The sequence below is a fragment of the Sus scrofa genome, chromosome 6 (genome assembly GCF_000003025.6).
Source record: "Sus scrofa isolate TJ Tabasco breed Duroc chromosome 6, Sscrofa11.1, whole genome shotgun sequence".
NCBI lineage: Eukaryota > Metazoa > Chordata > Mammalia > Artiodactyla > Suidae > Sus > Sus scrofa.
Window position 1 is genome coordinate 60,483,643 of NC_010448.4, and position 13,750 is coordinate 60,497,392.

General features: G+C 50.3%; 1 protein-coding gene across 2 annotated transcripts; it reads left to right on the forward strand.

Moving 5' to 3' along the window:
- GALP (galanin like peptide) lies at window positions 1,970-9,949 on the forward strand. 2 transcript variants are annotated; one of them, NM_213825.2, is given in 8 exon segments: window positions 1,970-2,051; window positions 3,836-3,955; window positions 5,704-5,752; window positions 6,485-6,565; window positions 7,422-7,469; window positions 7,472-7,498; window positions 8,397-8,464; window positions 9,381-9,949. In NM_213825.2, coding segments are annotated over 7 exon segments (360 nt in total). In that variant the 5' UTR covers window positions 1,970-2,051; window positions 3,836-3,874; the 3' UTR covers window positions 9,387-9,949.

Consider the following 13,750-nt stretch of genomic DNA (forward strand, 5'->3'; position numbering starts at 1 on the left):
AGGCTGTGTCTGGCGTTGCTGTTGCTGCGGCATAGGTTGGCAGCTATAGGTTTGTTTTTAGGGCCACGCTCATGGCATATGGAGGCTCCCAGGCTAAGGGGTCGAATGGGAGCTGTAGCCGCTGGTCTACACCACAGCCACAGCGACGCAGATCCGAGCTGCTTGTGTGACCTATACCACAGCTCACCGCAATGCCGAATCCTTAACCCACTGGGCGAGGCCAGGGATCGAACCCGCGTCCTCGTAGAGGCTAGTCGGGTTCGTTACCCCCTGAGCCACAGTGGGAACTCCAGGAAGGGTCAGTTTTGACCTCTCCCCTTCCCCCCAGGGCCAGGTGTAGGATAGCGCCCCCGTAGCATGCAGGACACATGGAAGAAATGCATCTCTTTGGACGAAACCCAGCAGCCTTATTACCAGTTGGCCCTAAATAATGCCAGGCCGACCACCGCAGCGTGTGCTGCAGGAAACAGGTGTCCACTTCCAAATTACAAAGCGGGGCGCGGGCTCAAGACAGACATTCGGCTCAGTCACAGAGACACGAGGAAAGTGACATTTCTCCCGCACCATCTGGGGTTTTTGGCGGGGGAGGTGCATGTGATTTGGAGCTGCACTTACTCTTCACCAACTGCTTAGTCTTCTGAGTCTCCTGGTAACCACCTCTGGCGTCCCCGTCCCCGAGGTCTGCCCTCCCTCTCCCCTCCTGCTCCCGCTCTTTCCCAGCAAAGCCATTTACACCTCCCTGTCACTTCCTTCAGGTCGGCGCTCCCCCGCCCGCCTCCTCCCCGATGAGAAATGAAGAATTCAGGGAAGAGCAGAAGACAATTCAGAGGGAACACCAGGACCAGGAGCCGCCGGGGTCTTTGCGGTCCTCTCTTTCTCACTCTCACCCTATTCCACCCCCACTGGCATCTTTCTTTTTAAACTGAGTCAGAAGGGATGGGGGGCGGGTGTCCAAAAAGGTCCTTCAATGGGGGTAGGAGGGCCGATGACAATGACACGGCTGGAGCCACCGACCCACACAGGATACAGGCGAGGGTCTGCGCTGTGTCCTGTGAGGAACCAGGACGTCCAGGAAGCACACGGAAAAGCCGTCAGCCCCCGTTGATTCTGGGTTCTTCCCTCTGGAAAACTGCTGCGTATCTGTTCTCAGATAAACGGAGAAGCAGAAATGGAGAGGGAGAGAGATAAGCACACTCACCCTTCATTAGTTCATCAGACAGGTACTGATCGCATTCCAGGCGCTGTTTAAGGAGCTGGAAGTTTTCTGTCCTCCACGCTATTGACATTGGGGGCTGGATCATCCTTTGCTGGGGGTCTGTCTGGTTCACTGGAGGACACTGAGCAGCAGCCCCCCACCCCACCCCACCCCCGGATGCCAGAAGCGCCCTCCCTCCCAAGTCACAACAAGCAAAAAAGTCTCAGGGTGCAGCAGGCAAACGTCCCCACCGGGCGCTGAACACCTCTGTGCTAGGGGTACAGGGATGAGTGGGGCATTAACGGTCCCCCTCCCTGAGATGATTTTCCAGGGACGGGGAGGTTCCCAACAAACAAGGAAGCAGGTGACCCAGGTGCCTCGTGCAGGAGAGGAGAAATGATTGCAGCAAGAGAGCTGCATAGATGTGGAGGGACTGCGCACGTGCCCGAGGACAGAGTGGCTACAGGGTGTGAGAAATCAAGGGTGTGGGTAGAAATGCGAATACTGAACCTCCCCCACCCCACCCCCCGCACCCCAAACACACAGACGGACACAGGGCGAGGGGAGCCACTTGGAGAGAGGCAGAGCATACACCTTGGGCTGGAGGGTGTGTGGGGGAAACGAGTCCCTGAGCTGAGCAGCCTTGCTCTGACCTCAGAGAGCAGCTGAGCAGAGCCCCGCCTGTGGGCGAACGCTCCACCCTCTGCACCATCTCTCCCGCCTCCTTTGCTAAACACTCCACCTCCCCCTGCTCTCCTGCCCCTCCTTCTCCTCCTCGGGCATAAAAGCCAGAGTCTCGGAGCTGTGACCCAGTGCAGAAGGGAACGAGCTGGGGAGAGCTGCCGACTGCAGGCAGGTGAGAGCAGGTGGGAGGGGCTGGTCCTGGGAGGATGCGTGATGATCAGGAAAGGGAGGCAGTGGGAACAGGGCACCTGGAGGGGGGCAGGTAAAACGACGGGGGGTCTGGGAATAGGATGGGGGAGGGATGAGAACAGGCACGGCAGGACTCCGGCGGTGGGCTGAGAGTGACAGAGGAGGGGTGGGACAGTGCCTCTGAGGCTCCCAAGCTGGTGTCCCTCGGGTCCCTCGTGCCTGGAGGGGTCGGGGGGCGTGTTTTAAGTACCCAGGATCTCATTTCTTATTTATTAACTTTGGCATTGCCCCTCCCCCAGCTCTCTTGCTTTACTGCCATAAACATCTCCACCAAAACTTCAGAAAACTTGGGAGCATTTGTTTTAATTTTCTGTGATATATTTAAGGCAAAAATGCCGAGCGATGCCCCTTCCGTGAGTACTAGGGAATTCTGCACTTTACGTTAAAAGTCAGACACAGGAAGACAAATACTACGTGACGTCACCTGCATGTGTCTTCTAAAATAAAACCTCACGTGGAGTTCCCGTCGTGGCTTAACAAACCCGACTAGGATCCGAGAGGATGCGGGTTCGATCCCTGGCCTCGCTCCGTGGGTTAAGGATCCAGTGTTGCCGTGAGCTGTGGTGTAGGGCGCAGATGTGGCTCCATCCCGCGTTGCTGTGGCTCGGGGTGTGGAGTGGGGTGGGGGAGGCCAGCAGCTACAGCTCCAATTCCACCCCTAGCCTGAGAACCTCCATATGTTGCGAGTGGGGCCCTAAAAAGACAAAAACAAACAAATTAATTAATTAAATTAATAATTTATTAAATAAATAAATAATTTAATTAAATAAATTAAATTAAATTTAAAAACTTCCTAAACTCATAGAAAAGGGATGGGATTGATGGTTACCAGAGGCAGGGGTGGAGGGGTGGAGGAACTGGGAGAAGATGGTTGAAAGGTATGGATTTTTAGTTAATTTCATGATAAATAAGTCCTGAGGACGCCATGCACAGCATGGCAACAGGAGTTAACGGCATCCTATTGTATATTGAAAAGTTTCTCAGAGAGCGAATCCTCAAAATTCTCATCACGGGGGAAAAAAGAATTTTTTTGTAACTACGAGAGGGGATATGTGTTCACTAAACTAACTTTGGTAGTCATCCTTTCCCGATATATACATATGTCAGCCACGCAGGACTCTTAATTATATAGTGTTGCATGTCAATTATTTCTCCATAAAACAGGAAAGAAAAAAATGCTTTAGGAGGATAGACCTCATGTTAAAAAAAAAATAAGCAAAAATCTTAGGACGTTCCCATTGTGGCTTAGTGGAAATGAATCTGATTAGTATCCATGAGGATGCAGGTTCGATCCCTGGCCTTGCTCAGTGGGTTAAGGATCCGGCATTGCTGTGAGCTGTGGTGTAGGTTGCGGACGCGGCTCAGATCCCATGTTGCTGTGGCTGTGGTGTAGGCTGGCAGCTGTAGCTTCGATTCCACCCCTAGCCAGGGAACTTACATGTGTGGCAGGTGCAGCCCTAAAAAGCAACAAATAAACAAACAAATAAAAAACTTTAAAAAAAAAAAAAAACGCAGCCAAAAATGTAAAGGGAAATCTCGAAGCTGGTGGATGTGTTTGTCTATTGCCCCGGTGGTGGTTATGGCATCAGGGTGAACATATATGTCCAACCCCCCAAGGGGTATACTGAGGGGTCTATACTTTTTTGCAGATCAATTATACCCCAGGAGAACTACAAAATAAATAGGATCACTGTTCTCTCTTTGCAGCCTTCTTCAGCCTCAAGCACCCATCCCTCCAGCCCTCAGATGGCTCTGACTGTCCCTCTGATCGTTCTTGCAGTCCTGCTCAGCCTGATGGAGTCTCCAGCCTCTGCTCCGGTCCACAGGGTGAGACCTTCCTGGGCTCCTGCACACCTGGAACCTGCCTTGTCCCTGCCCTCCCAGGAAGAGGGTTCTCCTGCATCCCCATCACTGCCATCCTGTTCTGTCACTTTCCAGCTGCATGACTCCTGGCAATGTGCACTAGTCTCTCCATCTCTTCATGTTCACCTTTGGGAAGGTTGAGCAAGTTCATCTATCTGAATGACCTTCACCTGGTCGTCAGTTTGGCTGCCCAGGTTTGGAGGGCCAGCCGTTCTCCATGCTGGCTGGGGTGAACCAGTCCAGTTTCTTTGAGCTTTCTTTATTTCTAAATAACAAGAGGATAACAGTTGTACCCATTTGATGGGGACAGTCAGGGGATGTGACAAGGGCTAATGGGTGGGGGGTACTTTCTTGGCCCCCACACCGATGCCAAACCCTTGACATGCACTGGCCAGTTCTACCCAGCAAATTCTTTTTATTTTCTTTCTTTCTTTTTAGGATGGCACCTATGGCATACGGAGGTTCCCAGGCTGGGGGTCGAATCAGAGCTATAGATACTGGCTTACACCACAGCCACAGCAACGCAGGATCTTTGCAGAGTCTGCAACCTACACCACAGCTCACGGCAATGCCAGATCCTGGACACACTGAGTAAGGCCAGGGATCGAACCCGCGTCCTCATGGATACTGGTCGGATTCGTTTCCACTGAGCCACAACAGGACTCCCCCCGTGTTGTTTCTATCTTGTTACTTCCCATTTGACAGAATGGAGAACCGAAGCTTAACTGTTCAGTTCACGTGATTGATAAAGAGTTTGAAATCTGCCTGTGTCTGAATCCTAGCACCAGGTACTATATTAATTCAGGCAATTTGTCCAAACTTTTTGGGCCTTGGTTTCTTCTGTTAAATAAGTAATAGTTCCAGCCTGTCAGGGTTGTTGAGAGGATTAGGTAGGTAAGAACTTAGAACCAGAGCTGGGCTTCAAGGGCGTGGGATCCGCAGAGTCACACAGGACCCCACACCCGGAGGGGCCCAGGCCTGGGTAAAGGCTGTGCTGCCATCATTTTGAAATCTTAGGCATGTTCAATCAGGGACCCCATATTTCATTTTGCACTGGGTCCCCTAAATTAGGTTCCCCTTGGGACTGGCACTGGCAGAGTCAGTGCACAGTAAGTGTGAGCCGTTATAATTATCAAAGGAACTCAGCAACTTGCCTGCAGCCATGTAGTGATGCAGCCTGGGTTTGGTCCCCTGTGTGAGTGATTTGTGACAGTAGACTACGCACACAAAGGGCTTAAAGCAATGGTTGTTTTGGTTTCTTTCTTTCTTTTTTTTTTTTTGTCTTTTTAGGGCCACACCCACGTCATGTGGAGGTTCCCAGGCTAGGGGTCGAATTGGAGCTGTAGTTGCTGGCCTACACCACAGCCACAGCAACACAGGTCCAAGCCGGGTCTGCGACCTACACCACAGCTCACAGCAACACTAGATCCTTAACCCGGTGAGCAAGGCCAAGTATTGAACCTGCGTCCTCATGGATGCTAGGCATGTTCTTTTCCACTGAGCCACAGTGGGAACTCCAAAGCAGTGGGGCTTTTTAAAAAAGCTTTCTGCCTTTAGAGGTCTTCAGTTTCCTCACTGGTGACGTTCAGATTAAGCAAAGCTGCTTCACAGACCAGCAGTTAAGTGGCATGCGGACCACGTCATCTCAGACCTGGGGGATGACCGCTAGCCTTTCTGTCTCTCTGAGCCTTGGTCTTTCCTTCTCTGTCCAGGGGCGAGGAGGCTGGACCCTCAACAGTGCTGGTTACCTCCTGGGTCCCGGTAAGTGAGCCTGTTCCGAGCACTTCCACCCTGGCTCCTACCTGCTTGGAGCCTGTGGGCAGTGAGTTTGCGACCCTGCAAAGACCCTCGAGCACATTCGCTGACGTCCACAGGTTTCACCAGGGTTAGGCTGGTGGAGTGACTGGCGCATGGATCCAGCAGCCAGAGCGTTGGGTTGAAGTCCCACTCTGACCCCCCGCTGGATATTCAACCTTTACGTCTCCACGCCTCCATTGCCTCGTCTGTGGCAATGGGTGTAGCGATGTCCACCCCCACCCCCACCCCGCCCCGCACAAGGTTGTTATGAGGATTAGATGACTTAGAGCAATTCTGGCATGTTCCTCCATCCATCTCTCTCCGTTCACTGCGTACTTGTGTCCGTAGTAGGGCGCTCTTTCCCTGCAGTTAAGGTTACGTGCCAGGACCCCTGCAATGCTACGGTTCGGAAGAGCTGGAGGGACGTGGGAATTGGATCTAGACAGTGGTGGCCTCGAACCCCAGTTCTGCTACTTAGCAGTGGGGTAACCTTGAGCCAAGGGCTCTACTTCTCGGAGCCTTGGGGTCCTCTCTGGGACATCAGGATGGTCGGTGTGCACCCCGCCCCTCCGCATTTGTTGGAGGTGCGCCACCAGGCGGATAGCGCCCTGGGGCTCTGGGCTGCTGGTTCTGTGTGTTCTCACTGCCTTTAATGACCAACTGGTCTTGCTCCCTCTCCTCACCCCTGCCCCCCAGTACTCCATCCGCCCTCCAGGGCTGAAGGAGGCGGGAAGGGGAAGACAGCCCTCGGGATCCTGGACCTGTGGAAGGCCATTGGTGAGTGAATCAGGAGTCTGACGGCCCTGTCCCTCCGCCGCAACGCTCCCCTCCACCTGCCCCTCGCTGGTGTTGGAAACTGGTGGGTGTGGGTTCCCACCCTTGTTCTGCACGTCCCAGATGGCGGAGCTTGAGCAACTTACTTCACATGCCTCCATGGGTAACACAGTCTCCTGAAAACCACCGCACAACGCGTGCAGTGAAAGCAGGTATGTACAATTCCTAGAAGGGAGGCTGGCATCTGGTGCGAGCCTGGTGAGTCGCGGTGGTTCTCAACGTTAGCTCCTTGCACGGTCCCCCAGCCTCTTCCTCTTTGCTCATCCCTGATCCTGTCCTCTCATCTTCTCACCTGGCGGGGCTCTATCCCCCTTCCCTTCCTTGTACATCTCAGGGGAGAGAACCTCGGAGCCACACGGGGGGTGGGACACCTGGGTTGCCACACCCGGAAGGCAGCGTGTAACATGACCGGAATCTGCTCATCATCACCACCTACCGGGTGGGGCCATGAAGTGCATCTCAGGCAGGGTTTTTCAACCTTGGCACCAGCTGACATTTGGGGCTGGATGGTTCCCTGTGGTGGAGCCGTCTTGCGCGTTGTGGGGCGTTTAGCAGCATCCCTGACCTCCATCCCCTAGATGGCAGTAGTACCTCCAAGTCGTAACCACCAAAAATGTCCCCTGAAATTGCCAAATGGCCCCCGGGGCTGAAGAGGGGAGGGGACCTTCGCTAAAGACCTAGATGAGAGCCTCTGGGGACCCTCCGATGCCCAGGAAACAGGAGGTAAACCCGCACTGAACAGTACACAGTACTGAACGAATGGCCTGGAGGCATAACTATTTTTGTGTTTTTTTCCTAGATGGGCTCCCCTATCCCCAGTCTCAGTTGGCCTCCAAGAGGAGTCTGGGGAGACTTTCGCCAAACCAGACTCTGGAGGTAAGACCACGGGAAGTGTGGAAGCACGAGAGCGAGGTGAGAAGGGGCCAGAAGCGGCAGCAGAGCTCGCAGGGTCAGGACGGGTGGGGAGGAAGCTGGACTCACGCACGGGACCCCTTGCCTGTAACCACAGCTCCCACCCCTAACCCTATATCTTCAACGCCGAGGGCCCGTCCTGCCTTGACTGCCCACCTCAACACGGTTCCTTCACCTCAGACCCTGCCTCACAGCCAAGTCTAATTTCCCAGCCAGTCCCTGGCTTTTCCCTACAGAATGGCATTTTTCCAATACATGACTGCACACCCAAACCTAGATTCCCCCTCCCTGCCCCCGCCCCCAGTATCATCAAGCTCAGCTTTAGCTAAGTCTTTGACCTCAAACTCTCACTTTGACCTCATGGTTCCATCCAATTTGACCTCTCCCCTAAATGAGATCTTTGTTTCCAACCTGTAAAATGTGAACTTTGATCCCGTCAGCACTCACAACCAAAAGGGGGTTTCAGTATGGACTTAGTTTTCTTGGTGACCAAGTCCCTTGGCTCTAAGCTCTTTGCATGAGCTCTTGCTTCAATCTAGAGTATTCTGTGTCTAGCCCTGTGCATAGCTAGATCCTTCATGTTCCAGAAATCAGTTTAGGAGTTCCCTGGTGGTTCAATGGGTTAAGGACCCGGCATTGTCTCTGGTGTGGTTTGGGTTGTTGCTGTGGTGAAGGTTTGATCCCTGGTCTAGGATGTTGTGGGCACGGCCGAAAGAAAGAAAGAAAGAGAAAGAAAGAAAAATGAAGAAAATAAAAGAAATCAGTTTAGTTCTCACCTCCACCTTAGAGGCTTTCTCTGACCATTATATCTGGCATAAACGTACTTTTTCCCTATTTCTGTCATCTTGTTTTATTTTAAAAGTAACATTTGTTGGAGTTCCTGACGTGGTGCCGTGGAAACGAATCCGACCAGGAACTACGAGGTTTCAGGTTCGATCCCTGGCTTTGCTCAGTGGGTTAAGGATCCAGTGTTGCTGTGAGCTGTGGTGTAGGTTGCAGATGTGGCTCGGATCCCACATTGCTGTGGCTGTGGTGTAGGCCGGCAGCTATAGCTCCGATTCGACCCCTAGCCTGGGAACCTCCATATGGTACAAGTGCAGCCCTAAAAAGCAAAAAAAAAAAAAAAAAAAAAAAAAAAAAAAAAAAAAAAAAAAAAACCCACAAAACACAAAACAAACCAAAATGCAAAAACCCCAAAAGTAACATTTATCACTGTATGATTCTTCCTCCTTCATGTATTTATCTACATATACTGTCTTCTCCCAACCAAATCTAAGGTCCACATGGGAAGAGAGCTCCTCTGTCTTGCTCACTGCCTAGCACAGTGGATGGTACAAGTGTGTGCTTGGTACATATTTGTTATGTGAGTTAAATTATCTAAATGCCGGCTTCCCTTGTCACCTTCCCACCCGACCACGATCAAAGTCAGCCATCAAGCTCCAGCTTTGCCCGCCTCTCTCTGGCTGGAATCCCACCTCCTTCAGTCCCCAACCCTACATAGGGAAATGCTTTGAAAAGCATTGTTGATGATCGACCAGCCCTGGACAGGGCACACCTTCTGAATTCGGTAATTCACCCTCCAACCTCGGTGAGACTCTGGCTCTTGAGAACCCCCGCCACCACCAGGTACCATCTTATAGCGGGACTGGAAAAGGGAATGAGGCAGGTAGCTGAATAGGAAAAGTGAAAGAAGAAAGGAACAAGGGAGGGAGAGAGGCCACGGCTGTGGGATCTGAGATGAACCGAAGACATTTTCCTGTCTAGTTCCACCTCCAGCCTCAAGAACCTGGTTTGAGTAACGGTGGAGAGCAGAACCATCCAAAACTCACCTCTTTCTCTCCTGCAGATCTAGGCAAGCTCTGCAAGAACGTTCCAAAGGAGAAAGATGCCTTGTCGTCATATATGCCTCCAAACTTCCGCTCCAAACTTCCCCCCCGTCCCCAGATCCTCCTGAAACCCTAGGTAGACACCCTCTACTGAGACTGGGAGCCTGAAAGTAAATCCCCAAATCCCAGGTAGAAAATGGGGAGCATTTGAAGAATTATTCTCAAAAGTCCCCGGACTGTGCCAGGTTTCACTGATCCCCCCCCCCCCTCCTTGGACTAAGTGTAAAGCGATGTAAACCAACTCAAGAATAATTCTGAAACCATTCAGGAGATCCGGAGAGGAATCGGGAAATACTCCTGCAGTGCATTTAAAGTAACTGGGTCCTATGCAACATGAGCCATTGGATCATACAATATTGATATCCCTTCTAACACGGAGGTTCTAGGGTGTCTCAGCTGGAAAAGATTCTTCAGAGTAGCATGCTTGCCTTACCCCATCCTTCTCACCCCACCCCGAGCCTCCTCCAGCAGAAAGGACGAGAGGCCATCTGGAGCAGAGCAGAGAGAATAAATATTCCCTTTCAAAGAATCACTCTTCTGTTACTTCGTTTGGGAATTTGTTGGGAATAGCAAAATCAAGGATGAAAGGACCAGATGTGGGGCCGGGTGGTGTTGAATTATCTCTGGAGAGCCTCTGCATTTAATTCCAGTTTCCGGCCGCTGTCCAGACCTGTCCGCACTTAGTCTCGTCATTAGCTCATTCATTATGAAACTTCTACATCTTTTGAAGCTGTGTTTTAGCGTCACGTGAGTTTATAGGTTTTGTGCGTTTTATCGTTGTGTAATGCCTTCTTTAATGCCCCTTCGTCTCTCTTGCCTTCGATTCTCTCCAGCCTGATATTAGTAACGCCCATGCCAGATATTTACCACTGAAATGAAGAGAGTCTCGTCAGTCGGCTCTACTTCAGTTTTGAAAAGTGGCAAGTCAGAATTCCCTCATGGTGAAGTGGGTTAAAGAACCGGCGGTACCACCGCAGTGGGTCAGTTATGTGCCCTGAGTTCGATCCCTGGACCAGGAGCTTCCGCATACCTCAGGTACAGCCCCCCGGAATTGACAAGTCCTAACGAGGAGAGGACTAGCGCGCCTGTGCTCAGAAGAGTTGGGTGAGGGGAACACAGAGGAAGGGAGAGGGTGGTGGACTCATAGCTTGTCATGGTCTCTCCTCCGGCCAGTTCTCCAAACTGGTCTCCTGAAAACATTTGATGAAAAATTTAAAAATTATTGGAGTTCCTGTCCTGGTGCAGCAGAAACGAATCCGACTAGGAACCATGAAGTTGCGGGTTCGATCCCTGGCCTCGCTCAGTGGGTTAAGGATCCACTGTTGCCGTGAGCTGGGGTGTAGGTTGGATCTGGTGTTACTGTGGCTGTGGCATCGGCTGGCAACTACAGCTCCGATTCGACCCCTAGCCTGGGAGCCTCCATATGCCGAGGGCGCAGCCCTAGAAAAGGCAAAAAAAAAAAAAAAAAAAAAAAAAGGCAAAAAAAATTGCAAATTATGGTAAAACACGTGGAACTCAGAATTCATCATCTCATCCCCGTTTAAGTGCGCCGCTCATTGACGGGAGGACATTCACTGTGTGGCGCAGGTGTCACCACCGTCCGGGGCCAGAATTCATTCTGTCTTGCAAAACTGAACCTGTCTCCACTCAGTAGGAACTTCCCAAGGCCCCCTCCCCCCCAGCCCTCCATAACCACCTTCCTGCTTTCCGTCTGGAGTCGCCGTATTTGTTCTTTGGTGATTGGCTGGTGTCACTTAGGGCTGAAGTCCTCAAGGTGCATCTGTTTGGCCGTCTCTGATGGGATTGTCTTCCTTTTATGGCTGGATAATAGGCTATCACCCTGGGAAGCTTCAAAAAGATCCTTGCCTGAGCTCCTCCCTAGAAGAAATAAATCAGACCCTCTAAGGGTGGGGCGAAGGCGTGGCTGCCGCCTGTTTGTCCTCTATGCTCCTGGAGATCTGCTGGAGTTGGGAGCCTCAGATTTGGAGAGAGCCTCTTTCAATGCTGGTCCCCGTGGTGCTGGCGGGGGGGCGGGGGGGGGCGTGGGCAGGGGGGAGAGGGAGGCTTAAATGTGAGGCCGTGGGAAGGAAGGATTGTACGAAAGGGAGTGTTAACTGCGAATTAATCTCTACGCCTGTCCTTACCAGCACTGGGACTAGAACAGAGTATCCTCAGATCCACAGCTTTGACAGGTTTCTCAGCTACGACCAAGACCCCATTCCAGGGCTTCCCACCCTGGGCGCCAGTGACACTTAGGATGGCATCCCGCTCTGGTGGGGGACTGTCCTGTGCATTGGAGGATGTTAAGCAGCAGCCCCCATCACCACATTTCCACTGGCAGAGCACCCTCTCCCCAGCTGTCACATCCAAAACCATCTCCAAACATTACCGAATGTCCACTTGGGGAAATATCACCCTGGCCTGAGGATTCCTGCCCTAAAGGATAGTAATTTGCGGCGTGGGAGTTCCTGTCATGGCTCAGTGGTTAACGAATTGACTAGGAACCATGAGGTTGTGGGTTCAATCCCTGGCCTCGCTCAGTGGGTTGAGGATCCAGCATTGCTGTGGCTGTGGTGTAGGCTGGCAGCTGTAGCTCTAATTCCACCCCTAGCCTGGGAACCTCCATATGCCACAGGTGCAGCCCTAAAAAGCAAAAAAAAAAAAAAAAAAAAAAAATCAAAAACAAACAAAAAAAACCCCCAAAAACTTGGTGGGACGCAAAAAGTCAGAAAGGTGGAAGAAAATTTTGGGGAACTCTTCAAGAACCAAGAAGGGATAAAGAATCTAGAGTCAAGACAAGATATTAGGATTCCCCAAAAGAGAGGAAAATAAAAATGAAAAAATGGAGAGAGGAACAATTGGAAGAAATAATGGAGATACATTTAATCTTTAATACTGAGATTAAAGATGAAAGACCTGTCAGATCAGTAGGGTTCTTAAGACTGAAGAAGAAAAAATTACACCTGGATTAAAAAGATGTGGTATATATACACAATGGAATACTACTCAGCCCTAAAAAAGAACAAAGTAATGCCATTTGCAGCAACATGGATGGATCTAGAGACTTTCATACTAAGCGAAGTAAGTCAGAAAGAGAAAGACAAATATCATATGATATCACTTATTTGTGGAATCTAAAATATGGAACAGATGATCCTATCCAAAGATAACAAACAAACAAACAAAAAACAGAAATAGATCATGGCCTAGGAGAGCAGACTTGATGTTCACAGCGGGGAAAGGGAAGGGAGTGGGATGGATGGGCATTTGGGGGGTTTTTTGGATGCAAACTCATATCTGGAACGGATGGGCAATGGGGCCCTACTTTACAGCACAGGGAGCTGTGTGTGATTGGGTGACTTTGTTGTACAAGAGAACTTGATGAAACATTGTAAATCAACTATACGTTAATAATAATAATAAAAACTATACTTGGTCACGAAAGAGCAAATTTCAAAAATACCCAAAACAAAGAGAAAAACATTTTTAATCTTCCATACACATCGTTTCCCCAGAAATGATGTGAGGCTTTCCAGCAGCAATGCTGGATAAAGGAGGTAAATGAAGCACTACTTCTCAAGTGACAAAGAAAAATAATGTAAATATAATTTTTTGTCCAGCCACATATTCATTCCAATGAAGTGTGTATAAATTCTTGGTTATACAAGGTACTTTATAGCCACATTTTAAAAAGCTGATGATGAGTTCCCCTGTGGCACAGCAGATTAAAGACCCAGCACTGTCACTGCCGAGTCTGGGGTCACTGCTGTGGCATGGGTTTGATTCCTGGTGAGGGAAATTCTGCATGTGTGGGAGCAGCCAAAAAGAAAAGCTGATGGAACATCTTCATAAATAAAAATGCTGTTACGTTTCAAGAATAAATACTTTCAACCCAAATAGCCCTCTGCTTGACTATCTATTATGGAACAGTAAACTTTCAGGGTTTTCAAAATTGGCGTCTAAAACTTTCAAGGGAGGTGGCTCCCAGGTTGTACCATTTGCTCTTTCCTAGCTAACCCTAGCTATGACGGTTCTTTAATGTACTTTAAAAAGCAAATATATATTACTAAGGAAAAAAGTCATTTATAATTTCCGTGTCATAATTGTTAGGGTGTTCTAGAGCCATTTGCATACAATTTAATGTAATTTCATTCCATTCTACTGTTTACACAACAGTTACTTGAAGATGACTGCAAAGGTAAAAGGAAAAGAAGAAAAAGAAAATCTTGGAGTTCCCGTCGTGGCGCAGTTGTTAACGAATCCGACTAGGAACCATGAGGTTGCGGGTTCGGTCCCTGCCCTTGCTCAGTGGGTTAACGATCCGGCGTTG